General features: G+C 42.1%; 1 protein-coding gene and 1 non-coding gene across 4 annotated transcripts; both read right to left on the reverse strand.

Annotated features, from left to right (window-relative positions):
* Positions 1-89: 89 nt before the first annotated feature.
* Positions 90-9,358, reverse strand: LOC135932912 (small conductance calcium-activated potassium channel protein 1-like). 3 transcript variants are annotated; one of them, XM_065470657.1, is made up of 11 exons: positions 8,748-9,358; positions 7,617-8,493; positions 7,307-7,402; positions 6,760-7,047; positions 6,498-6,533; positions 6,021-6,142; positions 4,184-4,325; positions 3,976-4,086; positions 3,336-3,463; positions 841-910; positions 90-718 (listed from the first exon to the last, which is right to left on the reverse strand). In XM_065470657.1, exons 2-11 carry the CDS (start codon positions 8,472-8,474, stop codon positions 494-496), a joined length of 2,076 nt encoding a protein of 691 aa, XP_065326729.1. In that variant the 5' UTR covers positions 8,475-8,493; positions 8,748-9,358; the 3' UTR covers positions 90-493. The 3 variants fall into 3 exon arrangements, with proteins under 3 accessions (XP_065326729.1, XP_065326728.1, XP_065326730.1); XM_065470656.1 differs by having other exon boundaries at positions 90-724; XM_065470658.1 differs by lacking the exon at positions 6,498-6,533 and having other exon boundaries at positions 91-724.
* A 3,612-nt stretch (positions 9,359-12,970) lies between these two features.
* Positions 12,971-13,043, reverse strand: trnak-cuu (transfer RNA lysine (anticodon CUU)). Its single transcript has one exon. It is a non-coding gene; the product is annotated as a tRNA-Lys (tRNA).
* Positions 13,044-17,352: the final 4,309 nt, after the last annotated feature.

Below are 17,352 nucleotides of genomic sequence, written 5' to 3' on the forward strand. Positions count from 1 at the left end.
TGGTTTTAAGCTGGAAAATAAAGGTTGTGTTGTCACCTTTATGATAAAGTACTTCAGGTTACGGTTGGATTTTTATTATAATAGCAAACTGTGCTGGAAGTTATACACATTTTATTACACAATCAGAAAGATGCAGCATTTACAGAATAAAAGCTGGCTTAGTTTATGCATTTAGTAGAGCTAAAAGTATCTCCTGATTATTTTGATCATGGACAACCTAAGAAGGTGAAATATTTCAGAAGTCCATCTGCGAAGTAAAATCTTCCTGCAATAAATTCAAATTAACAGTTTATTGGGCAAAGATGGTTTAATTTTCAGTTTTTATTGCTGCCACAGTACTAACTTCTACATTTTAAAGTTATTTCTGCTACAGAAAATATATTTTAATACAATTATACATCTCTTTTCCCTTTCTCTTCAAGTCTGTTTAAGCTGCAGTAAAGGCAGATAACTTCTTCTCAAGCGTCCTTAGAAGCCTTCGTCTGCCATCCCTCTACCTGTCTTCTCCGCTCACGCTTGCAATCTCCGTCTTCCCCTCCCTCTCCCTGAGCAGGTGGCGGATGGAGGAATTCTGTGTGGACAGTGTGCTGGAGAGGAGCGGCATCAGACTCCTGAAGCCTTCCCTCAGCTCCTCCACACTCTTCTCCAGAGTGTGGATGTGTGTGTCCAGATCCCCCCTGCAGCCCTGCACCTCCGACAGCACGTCATACATCAGGTTCTGCATCTTCGTATAAATCGGTGTGCAGTTAGGGGAAAGAAAAGGCATCAGCAATTAGATTCTTTTATTTCTTTTTCGAGGTGTTAGCAGGACACAGGTGTTGCCTGCACTTCCTCTCATACCTTGTTAAGGTCCACAAGTGTGTTCCCCTGGTCAGCAAGAATTCTCTTCTCCATCTTCACTCGCCGCAGCCTGGAGATAAAATTGCTTGGTTTTATGACATTACTACTTTTTCATTTTAAGACGAGCAGTAATTTAAAGGGCCAGTCAGACACATGACCGGAGAAACAAGCCATAAACGCGACACGACGTCAACAGATTTTATGAGGACTTTGGTAGAGAGTAGCTCCCATAAAACAATTTAAAGGGATCTCTCTGGATTATGCAACGGGACCAAATGAAAATCTTCCAAATTTAACAAGGAATGGTTGATATAAAAGTCAGCATAACTTGTGGCTTGAAGGAACAATCGGAGGTTAAAATGTACTGTAATTTCAGCAGTAGACAAGAGTGATATAGTAGTAATCAAGTGGCTTTTATTTAGAAGAAATATCTTCTTATAAGGTGTGGCAGAGAATCCCCGAGTGACAAAGCTGAACTTTTGCCTTTCAGAGACAATGTATATGGACACAAATGGCACCAATCCTTGGTTTTCACTTCATTTTGGTTGTTTCCATCTTTTACACAGGCTGGGCGTCTAATGTAAATGACCTTTCATTGAATTCATACCTTAAATTTGTCATTTGCTTCAGATGACTATGTAGGAGAAGACGTGACTTTAAACGACTCGATTCAAACTGGGCGGTTCATTAGAAATCGTAAATCTGTTTTACAGTTAGGGCCGTGATTTTTTGATAATGACACAGTTTTATAGTTTTGCCTCTGTACATCACCACAGTGGATTTAAAACCAAATAAAGTGTGACTGAAGTGCAGATTTTTAGCTTAAAATCAAACTATCTTGTACACAGTTGCCCGTTTTCAGTCCAAGAATTATTGGTCAACTATAAGTTTTAAATAAACACATTGTTTTTAATACCTTTCATACTTATCAAACATTGTTGATTCTGTTCATCTGGACGTAGCGTTTTCAGTGGGAGAAACCTTTCGTCACTCATCCAAGTGACTTCTTCAGTCTCATCTTATAAATAGTACATTTGCACAATGACCAAAACCAGCCCACTGAATGAACAATGGGCTGTGAGGCCGGTTCCTTGATCATTAATATGCAAATTGTCATGACCATTGATCAACGCTACGTCCAGATGAACAGAATCAACCTTGCGGGATTTACTTACCTGGATGTTTGAGCATGCATCAAGACATTGTTTTTAATACTTGGGTGGAAGTCGCTTGTGAGTCTCTCTGCCTTCGATTTTGCGTGCAATAACTGAAAAGCATGCTCTGTTGGGTAGAGGTCAGGTGACTGGCTTGGTCATTGAAGAATATCCCATTTCGTTGCTTTGAGAAACTGCAAAATTGCTTTTGGAGCTTCCTTTGGGTGATTATCGATTTGCACCGCAAGGCACTGTCTGATCAGCTTTGCAGCATTTAGCTGAGTCTGAGCAGAGAGTACATCTCTGCACACTTCATCTGTACATCATCAGTGTAACCAGTGACCCGGTTACACTGGCAGCCATGCATGCCCATGCTGTAACTCTTCCTCCAGCCTGTCAGACAGATCATGCTGTATGCTTCGGATTCATCTTGGTTTCATCTGTCCTAAGAATTCTTTCAGAGCTGTGCAGCTGCTTTTAGATGTTTTCTGAGTCTAATCTGGCTTTCCTGTTCCAGAGTGTTGTTTGCGCCTTGTTCTAAATCCTCTGTATTTACATTTGTAAAATAGTCTCTTGATTGTAGACTTTGAGAGTGATGCAACTGCCTTCTCCAGAGTGTTCTTAACTCGGTTAGGTGTTGTGTTGGAGTTGTTTTAAACTAAGGAAATTAATTTGTGATCATGCACCCAAATGCTGTGGTCTGTTAGGCCCTTTGGTGCTGCTGAGCTGACCAGCACTTTCCTTCTTTTTCACAATGCACCACGTTGTTGATTTGGCCACTCCTAAAGTCTTTGCTATCTCTTTGCTTAGATTAATTTATTTTTTTTGCCGAATAATGACCTCCCTCACTTGCACTGACATCTCTTTGGGCTTCATGTTTAAAATTACAATGAAAAGCTACAAAGTTCAGCACTTTGAATCAATTTCAGATATTATGTTTGCTTTATTTTTCACTGAATGACGAGGGAACAGGCTTCACCTGGCCATAAAGCTTCTTATCAGTCAACTGTCCAGTTACTTTTTGAGCCTCTGAAAATGGTGAACGGTGCATAAAAACAACTGTGATTCCTAAACAGATTTTAATACTTTTGTAAAACCTCTTGTATGAAAGCTGAAAGTCTTCGATCACATCTATGATTTGAAACTGTGTCCAACCATTTATGGAATTATGGACCTAATACTATATTAGAGACAATGAGAAAGGCTGGAGGAGGAAAGTAGATCTATTCATTTTTAAATGGCACATAATTTAAAATGAATTTAAAATGAGCGGCATTCAATCATTTCAGGCAGTGATTGATAAAGAGGTTATTATTATTATGTGTGGGTTAAGTGCCTTACTGGTGGATGGCCAGGAGCAGCTTCCGCTGGTGCATGCGGACTCTGCTGTGGTCTCTTTCTCTTAACAGCTTAGTGTGCTTGTAGATAAGCCAAGTCTCTCTCAGCACATTCGCTGCAGCAATTTTTATCTGGTGAAAAGAAGAAAAATCACGGGGAGAGTTATTGTATGTTTATGCACAAAATCTTAAGAGTGCTGTTATTTACGGCACATGCTGAAAAACGCTGACAAAAGCTGGAACGAATCCCAGTGCACCATGGGCAAATTTTTAAAATCGAAAATGGGGAAAAAATTGTCTTGAGTGAGCCAATTCCTCCATTTTCCAAAATGCCTTTTGAGAAAAAACTTTATTCATTTAGTATCAATACAGAACAGGAAAAAAATAATGCCAGTCAAAGCAAACTGATTTTATCGGAAGATGATGCCACTCGTTTTGAAGATTTTAAGTCAAATTTGTTTATTGGCATTCAAAAAGTCCAGGATTTTGAGTAAAATAAGTCAATATGTGGTATCTGATATCAAATCCTGCATGGTACGGTGTACAAACAGGAAAGAAGTGAAGCCTTTGAATAATATCTCTTACTTTTGGACATGTTTAATCATCAATAGCAATTAAAAAAAAAATGAGATACTAGTATTCACCCTCTTGGAGATGTGTGAGTCCATCATGAAATTGTGAACATGTTTCTCTGCCCTGGTCAGCTCCAGCTTCCTGGCAACCACCGCCACCACCAACACTGTGCAGCCGGCTCCCTGCAGGAGTCACAAACGTTTAAACGTTCAGATTGAGATTTGCATTCAGAGTCAGTGCTCGCTCGTTACAGAGACAACTATCCACCCTCTGCCTCACCATTATCCCGGTGAGGAGGCAAATGCTGCGTCCACAGTACGTGTGGGGGACCACATCTCCATACCCGATAGACAAGAAGGTGACGGAGACCATCCACAGTGCCTCCATGTAGTTGCTACTCAGGTCCCTGTAGTTGTGGTGTCTGCAGAAATAAAACAATCTACTCACACTGATATCTGTGCACAATCCCCTGTTTTTTTATCCTAGATTTACATTACTAGTATATATATTTTTTGAACCTCTCTGAGTTTATGTTGTATTTTACAAAAAAATACTACTTTTCATAAGGCCTATGTCTGTGTGGGTTCACAATCCTGCATGTTATGGTATTCTTAAGTGCTTGAAAAGAAGACAACTGGACTTCTTGGTTCATGAAGACATTTAGACTCTCATGTTGGAGGGTAGTTCAGCGCTAAATAACTGATAGAGAGTCCCAGATATTTAAATCCTACTAGGAGGTGTCCCATTGGTGGTTGTCCTGATGGTGGTTGAGCCAATCATGGGTGTTGTCACATGAGCTAAGGTGTGAAAAAAGGCCAGGGTTAAGGTGTAAAACGTCGCAGTATCAGGTTAACGGTCACACGAGGGAAGGTGTGAGTAGTGCTTGAACTGCTCAAGAAGGGATGTCAAGACTGTATTTTAGGTAGCTGATACCTGGTGTCATAAGCCACCACCTTTGATCAGCGATAGTTATTCACAGTAGACGGAGATGGCCTCCTTTAGAGGTAGAGGTCCCAGGAATCGTCAATGCACTGTACAGCAAACACTGCGCTGTTCAGTTTGTGTTTGAGTGCTGAGATGCACACCGGCGTATTACCTGGTCTGAAGTACACTGGGACAGTAATGTTGTTCCATCTGTCACCCTGTTTCTCCTGCGTTGGTTTCTGAGGTTTTTTCCTTGCCATCTTCATCAATTTAACGAAGGCCTGGTTAGGATAACCACGTTTAAGAGCTTTCATTATGTGTGTACATCCCCTTTTTGTCCACGCTGCCTCCGAGGGGTTGCAGGCTCACCCCATGTAGGTGGTTGCAGTCAAAGAGCAGGTCATGGTCTGTGTTGAGGTTTCCATCCACCTTCATGAGCACAGCAGAGTCCAGGAATGGTAACTTATCATCCTTGGTATCCTCCCAGGTGAAGTTAATGTTTCTGTTCACTGAGTTGATGCGTTCGGTGAAAGCCTCTTCTTCTTAAGTTTCAGTTTTGATCCAGCTGCCAACCACATATCTGAACCAGTGAGTAGCTTGTGGTTGTCCCTCTGAAAGAGCCCAGATCTTCCTCTATGTAAAGGTAATGGTGACACTGGGAATAGCACTTTCATGCTTTTGTCTGTAGAAAGAGGCAGAGGTCTAATGGGGTGCAGATCTGATCGTTTTGGACAGATGGTTTGAGGGAAGAGTAAAGGAGGCCCACTGTGAACGACACCAGCTATCAGCCACCTACAATGCAGTCTTGAGACCCCTCCCCCAGGCGTTTCTGCCTCCGCACTCACATCTTGCCTCAGTTGACCTCAGTAGCTCACATGATGGTGGCGTGTCTTACAGAGGTTTGCACCTCAGAACTGCAGAAACCTCTTGTACGAGAGGCGAAATGTCCTCAAGTCTTCAAGATCACTATCATATTCAAAATCACATTAGCAGCATCATATCTAGATTAGCTGATATTTAATCTTGTCAATATCATGCAGCCTGCACAGATAAGGAACAGCGGAAGAAAATTGGATTTGCTGCTGCCAGTGGGAAAATTTTACTACTACTGTTTATCTGCCAGAAGTTGGGCGAAAATGAAACATTGGCTATCCCAGAAAGCCGGAGCCAGTCTACAAATATCCTGACATACCTCTCGCAAACATGTAAGCCCCATGCCGCCACAATCCACAGAGAAACACTGAAAATCATCAGCACGGTCCCGGGGTAGGTGGTCATCAGTGTTTTCCCCACAAACCGGGTGTTGAAGTGTATCTGAAGATCACAAATGGGATACGTTACATCATAATTTGACATTAGGGGCCTACTTAACCAAACTATATAGGATAGCACCTGTCAGATTATGATTATATAATACAGAGGACATGAGGGATAAGAAAACTTGTTCTCAATCTGGCTTGACACATGGATAGTAGGTTTGGTATTGCAGAAGCAGGGGACAGAGGTTGTTTTCATCACTCTTAAATAGCATTAGTAAGGGAAGGGATTAGGCAGGTGGGTATTATCAACTGTGGAAAAGAAAAGCAGACAAGTAAAGGAGAGCTACAGAGGGACATAGCCAACATGTGAAACCACAGGGGTTCATGGGGCGAAACTGTGATAATCACACCTCAAGTGTCACACCTCTACAGACCTCTCGGCCCACCTAGACATAAGACATAAAGAGATGTGCATGAAATGTTTATAAAAGGAAGCCCAGACCCAAATCATTATCCAAAATATAGACTTAAAATCCCACGAATCCTGCTCCAAAGCCTAGAATTTCTCTCCTTTCTTCAATTTATATGTGTTATGATCTCATCACAGTACTATCCAAGCCAGATAAGCCCAAAGCCAGATTCTGCAGGGGGAGCCCAAAGGTGACCTCCCACCTTGTTCAGCGCTCCGATACTGCGTGAGGCCGTGTCTGTGAAGAGGCGGCTGTGCAGCATCATTGCCCGACCGAGCAGGTAGAGCCTCAGGAACATGGGCAGAGCCAGGACGATCTCCAGCTCTGTCTCTGACAGTGACATGCGGGTCTTGACCTGCAGGAAGTAGGCCTGCAGACCCACTGGATAAGGATGAATGGCCACCGCTGCCAGCTCCAGGACAATCAGAGCCAAACGGTCCGTTGTCATGGCAATCCGCCAATCCTCTGCACCAATATCATGAACGTAGAGCTGCCAGGGGGATCAGAAGAGTGCATTAGTGTGCAAGCGAGATCTGTGAAGAACTGTGCACAGTTTGTGGATCACAGCACAGAACGAACTATAAAATTATATTTACTGTCTTTTCTCTGAGTTAGACTTCTAAAAATACTTAAAATGGATAATCTGAGACTCAAAATCACCATTTGGTTTTATTATTTTAGGGATCACAAACTATAAAGGCTGCTGATTGGTTGCAAAGGCAAATTTCCAAATGTAAAGGACAAGTTACCTGCACCTCACACCAGTGATATGCTATGATGAGGCCAATCAGGATGAGTGTAGAAAAACTGATGACTGACTTGAGTGCCAGGGAGTAGATGGAGCTCTGTGGGTGACACACACAAATATGACATCTCTGTCAGCTGATGACCTTCATTACGAAGTTCAGGCTATGAAAAGATATCAACAGTCATAATCTTATGTCCATGTATGTTTATAACCACATGCTTGATCTTCCTGTGCATGTTTTCTATAACACTTTTACAAATCTTTTACAGGCTAGAGTTCCCGCCCACCCCCATACTCCCTTCCTCTCTGACCTTGCTGTAGACGCTCCAGGAGAGCTCCGTCTCCATCACCATCACCACAACACCGAATATCCCCACTGCCAGGGCGCAGTCGTTCAGGCGTTGCCTCCTCAGAAACAGTGCCCTCCTGTGAACCAGCCGCCAGCCAATGTTGTGGGACCTCTGGTACCGGTCGTCGTCGCCATCCTTTTTGTGCTTTGGGCTGGTCTTAGGGCTGCAAGTGGGGCTCATGCTGGGGCACTCAGCTCCTGGCAGCAGGCCTTTTGCCTCACACGGATCCTGACGATATTCGGTCTCCTTGTTGTGTTGCTGGGGGTTGTCGTCCTTGCTGGTTATTATTATCTCTGGAAGACTCTGGCGGTCTTGCATCTCCACAGAAACGTTACCAGACTTGCGTTGACCTCGACCCTCGACATCCCTGATTTCTCGGGGTGACCTGCAGGGGCCCTCAAAGGGTGACCCACAGCGAGCAATCGGCACATCAGTGAAAGATGTGACTTTTTCCTGCAGTCTGTGGCATCCTGAGACTTTGCCTTTGCACTGGTGGTTTCGGTCTTTTTGACCTGGTCTACTCCCCCCTGACCTTTTCTCACCCTTCTTCTCTTTGCCTTTGGATTTGTCTCCCCTTTTGTTGCAGCGAGGAGATGGCGTGACATAAAGGTGGCCGTTGTATAAAGGTGTGGTGGCCATGGCCTGGGTTCTGTCCAGCCACACGGGGTGCTCGGCTGCTGTTTGGACCGTGTGGTGAATCCCACATAGCGGGGCACACGCCTGGGGCTGAGGAACCATCCTCGGTGGCAGGATGGGGCGCTGGACATCCACCTCATCTCCATCTACCATTGAGGAGGTCATGGAAGAGGGATGCTCCATGATGAGAAGGCTAAACAGTCTTTGAAAGAGGGTTAGACGGTAAAGAGAGAGACAGATGACGATGTTAGACAACATGGGAAACCACTGAATGCGGTTTGAAAAGAAGCTTCAGTCACGGGAAGCTTAGTGAAGAGATTTTATTATGGTTTTTACATTTGTTGTATTCACATTATTATTATAGAGAATAACTAAAAAAGCAACAAAACAATTATTGTTTTTAAACATAAAGTAATCAAGCTCCAAATGTTTTCCTTTCACATATTTTGTACTTACCTTTCGGGTCAGCGTTCCCAGTCTGTAGGCAATCCACTGCAAGGATGAAAAAAAAAGGCCTTAAGTTTCCGTTTAATCTGTTTATTTCCCTCCTGGTATTTCAGAGTTGCATGTCAAGGTCCTGAAGGTCACATGTGCTTAAATCACAGAGATCCTAAAGTAAATATCCAATATTCAGATCATTAAAAATTTCAAGCTGGAACACCAGTGAGCTGTGGTTTGTTTGGATCAGAATATTCCAAACGTCCGCACTCTTCACGCAGCCTACAAACTTCCCAGAAATCCATCAGCAGCCTCAGCATCACGGAGCTCCTCCCATAAATTTAAGCGAAGTTTATGAACTCCTGCATATGACGACATATACCCACGGATATCCATTACATTTTCAGGCTTTTATTCCTGTGTTCGTCCACATTTCCCACTGCGTTAATGTCCACTGTCAGGGCATCTTCCTCAAAGCTGGAGAGGCTTAATGACCGCAAAGTCTCTAAGTTGCAGATGTTGTGTGGAGCGAAGGCAAAGAGAGAGTCATCTGTCATCAGAGTTTTTTTTTTTAGCCGGGATTGGCAGACTTCATCCTCCCTATATTTGTGTGTGTGTCTGTGTGTGTGTGTGAGAGGGAGCGAGAAAGGCTGCTTAAATATAGGTGGCCCGGTGTCAGAAATAAGCCTGAAATTATTTAAAAGTCTGATAAGAAATGAGACTTCATTAATTGGTATCATTATAGTGAAGGGAGGAGTGTGTTATGCAATCTTTTTTTCAGAATAAATCTAATCTTCAGAATGGAGTAACAGTCAATTTGAAATCAGACAGAAGATTAGCTTTGAAGATTAATCAAGCGAGACACAGATCTGCTGCTTATGAGCTTATGAAATATCAAATATGTCACTTCTGAATCGAACAATATGCACAGAGCACAGTGAAGTATTAAGTATTAAAGTCATAACAATGACATTCGGCGTCATCTAAATCCTTGTGACAGATGGGTCCGCAGATAATAGACCTCCCTCCAAATGGAAAGACCCAAGGAGCAAAGTGTGGGCGGAGCGCATCCGGATAGTGGCAGGATAAAGAACGGCATTATCTAATCTGAAGACAACATGTATTTGAAGACGGCCTGAAAGACAAGAACGGTGTTGCTGTTGGTGCGGAGGGGGAGTGACAATATAGCCCTGGTCTGATCATCCATTCTGAAAATGTACTTCTTTATTATACATCCGCCCAGATGTAAAATAGATTAATGCTGCTAAAACTACTCTGCTTAACTCTTAGCCAGAGACTTAGACAGATGCTGCTGTCTGGATTTCTTTGTTTTGATATTCTGCAGGCAGTGAGTTCCCGGTTGCCTGAGCCCCGGTGCATGACTGTCAGCACTAAACTCCCTTTGCAGATGGTTTGTGGTGAACACAGACTGCACCTGACGCACTTGGAGGGGAAAAGACTCCAAAACATCCTAAATATGACTGTTTGGTTGGATTAAACAGAGCGAAACCGGTTCGGGAGACAATACAAAAGTTCTCAAATTATGTTGTCCTTTTAATAACAAGCTGCTGAAAGGATATATGCACATCTGCAAGGCTTCAAATTAATTCAAGCTTGCTGCCAAGTGCTTATAAATCCTGTCCGCTCTAGCTGGTAGCTAAGTATGTCAATTCTTCTTGCCTGTGTGGCCAGTAGCCAGCACATCTTCAATTAGTCGCTTCTCCTGCAAATCATCCTTTGGTTGTTAAGAAAGTGAAACCAAGCTGGGGAATTTGGAGTCCATTAATTGCTCTGGATGGTAAATGGCAAATCTGCATCGTGGCCTGAATCTTTTAGTGAGTGGGAGTTCATCATCTGGGCAGGATATTAATTACTTAAGTCTCATCTGTTGGGAAACATTAGTTAACCTAAGATGCACACATCGGTCATACAGTTTTATTCTCAAGGTTAAACATCTTGTTTATGGTTATAGAGTCCGACATTTACTTTAATACTAGCCACTTTATTAGGTTCACTTGTTAAACTGCTGCTTAAAATAAATATCAGCTAATCAAATGGCAGCAAGTCAATGCATTTAGGCAACTAGACATCACCAAAATGATCTGCAGAAGTTAAATCTGTGAATGAGAATGGGAAGAAAGGTGATTCAAGTACATGTGATATGTTTATTTTAGCACCAGACGGGACGGTCTGAGTATTTCAGAAACTGCTGATATGCTGGGATTTTCCCTCACAATCATCTCTAGGGTTTACAGAAAATTATCAAAAAAGAGAAACTATCTGGTGAGCAGCAGATCAGGTCAGAGGAGAATGGGCAGTCTGCTTCGGCCTGTTAGGAAGGCAACAGAAACTCAAATAGCCATAATCCAAAAAGTTGCATTACTCCACACTCACTATTCAGCCGAGTATTCTTAGCTGTTGAAATGTTTCCTGCCAGCAAACACTGGAATATGTTTGCACATTTGTTCCCTGTCGTGAACAGCCCTCCTTTACTTTGTAACCACTGCATCATATAAAGACAAAAATTGCTGTCAGATCAGCTTCAGCCCCTTAACTCAGTCATTCTGTGCAAAACTGTTTTGCTCTGAACTTACCACTTACAATCAGCAGCGCAGTTTCGACTGAATTTGCATAAATGTCACCCACACACACAAAGAAAATTACAGGTTTTACTCCTCCAAATGGGGCAGTTAATGTTAGCCTGAGAGATGAATAAAAGGCATGAATGAAACGTACCTGAAACAGCAGCATGCTGGGCGGCTCAGGAAAGAAACGCTTATAGATGTGGTTAATATATCCTGAATAATCTTTCGACTAATCTAAATATGAAGACATTTAAAGCCTCTCAAGTGATCTAATCTTTTTTCTTTAGCACGTTAGTCAGTCTGAGATGAGCACTGCTGTGTCTATATGTCTTTATAGGTGGACAGTCTTTCCAGTAGTGCGGTCTTAAGCGAGTCCATACACAGCCCAAGAGTCATTTCATTTAACAGTAAGTAAAAACAAAAATACAATACGTTTGTCCTTTATTACTTTATTAGATACACCTGTGGCAAGATGTTTGGTGCCAGACGGGTCGGTCTGCTTGTATCGTGATAACACACATCTCACAAAGCTCAAATCATCTCAAACTGGTTTCTTGAATGTGAGAGTGAGTTCACTGTATTCAAATGTCCTCCACAGTCACCAGATCTTAGTCCAATAGAGCACCTTCAGGATGTGGTGGAACAAAAGATTAAAATGTTGGATGTGCAGCAAACAAATCTGCAGCAACTGTGCTACGAATTAAAGAAGTTTTAAGGGCAAAAGGACGCCCAATCCAGTACTACAAAGGTGCACCTAATAAAGTGTCCAGTTAGTGTATATTTAAATGGACAACATATGATATTGGGCAAACCTGTATTATATTACATGACAATTATTTATTTTAGAAACTTGAGAATAACAGTACTGAAGAGTAGAAAAATACTAACCCCACTAAGATCAGTAAAAGGTAAAATGTGTTAAAAAGAAGCACAATCTACAGAAAAAATGACCCAGAAAATAAGGAGATATTTAAAAGATGTTTTTGACAAAGGATAGATGTTGTATGATGTAAATATCAAGCCAAAAACCTAGTATCTGAGTGATAGAGCTGTGATATTTAAAATTAATAGCACTTACACAGTTGTCTTTTTTTTTTTATATTTCCTCTAGTTTTACTGTAAAGTGCCAATCAACTCACTCATTCATATACTACTTTAGGTGCTTTGATATTACTGTGCTATGGTTTTGCTATTAAACTGTTTTTTAGTAGCGACACTAGCCAAAGAAATGGAAGCCCTCTGCTACTTGACTCCTTATTGAAATTTTGTCCAGAGTAAGAACTGAGCTGGTGACAAAGGGTAACCCTGGAAAAGTCAAACATCATTGATTGATCAATAATTGTACTAAAGTTTGTTGACACAGGTTGCCAGTGGTGGAAATGTGCATTTTGGCATTCTATGGTATGATATGCTACTCAGGAACCAGCTTGAGTTTATTGTTTTTCCATGAGGACTGTAGAGGTCTGTGCGTTTCCATCGGCAACTGCCTGCATGAGGTTTGGTCCGGCTCCTGAAATTCAGAGAAATGATCTCTAATTAAAAAGCACTGCAGATGTTTGAATAACCATTTCATTTTTAAAACACCTTTATTGTTCAATTGGGGTTTTACATTTTGTCGAGTGAGAAAGTACAAAGCCTGCCCTTGTAATCAGAGATCACCCAACGTGGGGCTTGAACCCACGACCCTGAGATTAAGAGGCTCATGCTCTACCATCTGAGCTAGCTGGGCGATGTCATAAAATAAGAAACATAATTTTTCAATCTGAAGTATGTTTTATGATTTTAGAAGGGAGGCTTATGGTGTTAATGAAACCTCTTCACCACTAAAGTTTCTGTAACCTTCAAAGCCATGTTCAGTCAGTGGTATCAGTCCCCCTGGAAACTGCCTGCATACTCTTGTCACATGAGGCCGGGCAGCAGGAAGAAAGCCGGGACCCATTGCACCAGTGTAGGGTCTAACAGTGTGTCCAAGGATTTCATCCTGGCATTCAGGGTGCTGTTGCCTAGCCTGTAAAGGTTTATGCATCCCTCTGTGGATATGGCTCCCCAGACCATCACTGACCAACCAGCAAACCGCTCATGATCAGTGATGTTACAAGTAGTATAATGTTCTCCAGGACTTCTTAAACCTCCATCATGCTGATGTAAAGACATAGCCGAACATGGGGCTTGAACCCACAACCCTGAGCTTAAGAGTCATATGCGCTATCGTCTGAGCTAGCTGGGCTTCATGACATAAAAAAAACATAATTTTTCCATCTGAATTTTTCAGAATGCACTCTCCTTACAAAACTCTGTAGTTTGTATGGCCCACATGCTTGTATGCATGCCTCACAATTTTCCATCCGAAATATGTTTTATGATTTTTAGGGGGGAGGCTAAAATTATTCATTGGTCACTGATATTAGATTAAACTCCAAATACTGTCTAAAAGATAATGAGTTAGTTCAAATTTAAAAAGCTAACATAGTGCTTTAGAACAAAAATATAGTTTTAGCATGGCATGTTTGATGATGGCAATTTTTGTTATGAAATAAGCAATACTTAAGATCAGAGTAAAGCTAAAGGATAGGTCCAGTGTGCTTTCAAACGGTCCTAAAGTAACTAAATACTTATACGCAGAATATAAAATACTAACATTATATATAGGAAAAATGTTGATTTTCATTTTTTGTCCTATAAATAACATAACTGAAATAAACAATACTAATAAATCAAGTAATTGTTAAATGTATGCTTGTTGATGCTTCATCCGCTCTACTTTATATACTGCTGTACAACAGCGTGTTGTGTTGTGTTGGGGGTCCTTCAGGCGAGTGGTGGTGTCATTTCCTTGGGGCTGCTCCCTGCTGCTAGACATCATCTGGGACCTCACCAATAATGCCACACATTCTCTCCACCTTCAAAATAAGGTCAGAGAGAAGTGAAATCTACCCTTTTTAAGAAAAAAAAAATGGAATCACTGGAAACTTTGTGTACTCAAATAAAATTAAAGAGCTTGAATCAATTAAATGCAAATATAACTTAAGTCATCTGGCTCTGTCACAATATTTATTGATTTTAAACCAAACCTGACAAGTGATAGGTAGATGTAACTGAGACGCCAGATCATAAACGATAAATCATACCTGTCTCAGACGTCTATTTTACAATAAATGGGACAGTAATTTACTAAATGAACATCAGGCTATATTAAATAAGGATTAAAACTAGACACTGAGATCCTAAACTCATAAGGAAAGTGCCCACTGAGACTATAAATCAAGTGATCAGCTGGCTCCTTTTCTCGCAGACTTCTGTACATCTGATTTCTTTTTAAAGCAGACGAGTCGCCCCCTGCTGCTCAGTAGAAAGAATGCAGGTTTAAGCACTCGGTGACATCGCTTTTTTCACCCGGGGCAACTTCCATCTTAATATTCAATCAAGGCTGCTCCCTGACTCCCAAAGAGAGATGTGGAACAGATTTTACACTGAATGCTCTTCCAAGCTAGTCTAGTGCCAGGCTTGGGATTGGCACTGGACTAGCTCGTGACCGCCTGAGGCTGTGTTTGTGTCTCCTCCTGTCATGGATCTTTAGTGTTGGACCCAGTCTTTTGTATTTTTTAGAATCCTAACTTCTGTTTATCATTAAATATGTTTGATTCTTAGTTGGTTTAGTTTTTCCTCCTTCCTTTGTATTTGTCTCTTGTTACTGGAGTTCCTGCCTTATATGTGCTTGCATTTATTCTTTAGTTTTTTATCTTACCTCCACAATATTTCGAGTCCTTGTTCCCCAGTTTTTCCTTATCCTTAACTGAGCTTGCTTTTCCTTTGTATTGTGTAAAGCAAATATACTAACCACTAAACCAGTCTAGATGTCATAAATGATGCTACAGTCATATTTCTGATTTTGCTGCATCAGCTGTGATACTTTAAAACTGGTTCATTGTGAGAAATAAAAGGTAATAGAAATACTAAGCCGAAAGAAGTACTCTTAGATTTCACTTCATAACATTTTATAGGATTAGAGTCCAGCAGCTGCAGGGCTTACCGGGACAGGATAAAATTGTCCATTAGAAGAGAACTTCATCCACTCCAGAAAAAAGCCACTCTGACAAATCAGACCTCACAGGCAAATGGATGTATGTGCTGCTCTTGTCGATAACACACTATTAAGTGAAGGGGACGTGTCAGCGCAAGAAAGGGCCTAATCCAATCAGTAGAGTAATTAAAAACACCACAGCACAGCAGCCACTACGGCTGATGGCTGCATTGTAAGAGGCACCATTCAGCATGTAGCACAGAGGGGGGGATAAACAGTAGTCATGCCAGGTCAGAGAAATGGCCATCTCACCACTGCTGCTGTGTCATTAGATTTACAATCAAGAGCCGCACAGTTAAAAGGCAAATATTCAGAGAGTGAGAAAGACCAAGAGCACCCCATGATGACCATAACCCTGATTCTCTTCATTCCAGCCGCCATAATCATTAATATGGCTTTAATTCACATCCTGCTCTGTGTTTCTATTCACTCGCTGGCATTGTTTCCTAATTAGCCTTCTCTTTATGGCCCCGACTCTCATCATCTTCTCGTGCCATTTAGCCCAGTTTCTTCCTTGTTAATTACCACCACCACCTCTCTCTCCACCCAGCACACACTCAGAGCCAGAGCTGCCGAGCTGCAAGCCAGCGTGCAGTAGGAAAACACACCGCCAGATGTCACCCACGCTTCAGTGCCTCCAATCTGTATTTTTATGAAGGCTAATGGATTTTGTTCTTGGCACCGTGTCACACTCAGTGCTGGTGAGTGTGTGTTTGTGTGTGTTTTCTTCACCAGGTTAACGCAAAATACATTTTGCACATATTTAAGCAGTAATATTTGCAGGGATGCAGAAGGAGCAACAGGATGCTTCTCCTCCTCCTCCTCTGGTGATACATTGCTGGGGCACACCATGTGTCCTCGCTCCACGCTTGGTGCAGTTTGCCGTGCTTTAGCCGGTGACTTGGCCATCCTTCTTCTCCCCTCCGAGGGCCACTCTCCTTCCTCTGTGTGCAGCCGAGCATGAATCTGCAGCTCGGGAGGCGCTCTGGATGTGTGTGTCAGGCTGCCTGGGAAAGGAGTAATTCCGAAGGGCAGTAGAAGTAATAGGGTAATCTATTATACAGTCCAACTCTTTTCTTCCTCTTTTCTTGCCCCCACCCCGCCCTCCTCTTTCTCAGTCTTTCAGTTTCTCGCTGCTTCTGCCCTTGCATCAGCATTTCATGAGGACAAATGAGAAGTAGAGTTTAACTATGCACATTCCCACTGCCCTCCTGCAGAGCCCAGCACTTTCTCAATTAAACCAGAGTCTGTCTGCCCCGCAGGATTCAAAGCTCACCGAGCGACGAGTGTGGGAAGCTCACACACAGCAGACACAGTTTCCAGTCCAGCAGTGCGTGATCACAGCCATAACCAGCTCATGTTATCATATATGCAGCAAACTGCAATATAGTTTTGACAGGTGTACACGTATAGTAGGCACAAAGAAAACATAGTCACAGTGGGGACACTGTCAAGGGAAGGATGTATGACACTCCAGGGATTTATGAAGGATTCAGCTTTTATAGTGTGAGGGAGAAGTTCAATCTAGCGATATGTGGGGCTGTATGAGCAATTTGTGCAGAAAAAACTGACACAGAGTGGAAAAAAATCACTATAATGTGCATTTTATCAGTTTACTGAGAGAAGTATAAGCAGTTATGTGTTACTTTTGGTGCTTGCCACATGAATTTATGCACACGTTGAGCCTATGTCAAACATTTTTCACCCTGCTGCATCGATCAGCCCCTTTTTCCCCACTTAAACTCCTTCTCCGTTAGTGTTAAGAGGACTTAAAATCGTGCACCTCATCAGTTTCTATTGTCTTTAAAAAGGTCAGCCCACAGTGATAGAGCAATTAAACTCTCTCCTTCCTCCCATCCGTCCCCACACTTCACTGTTTTATCGTCAAACCTTTCACCCCATCACTGACATTTTCTCTCTTCTTCTCTCCATTTTAGTCCCACCTCCCAGAGAGAGA

This window comes from Pelmatolapia mariae, linkage group LG22 (genome assembly GCF_036321145.2).
Source record: "Pelmatolapia mariae isolate MD_Pm_ZW linkage group LG22, Pm_UMD_F_2, whole genome shotgun sequence".
NCBI classification, from domain to species: Eukaryota; Metazoa; Chordata; class Actinopteri; order Cichliformes; family Cichlidae; genus Pelmatolapia; species Pelmatolapia mariae.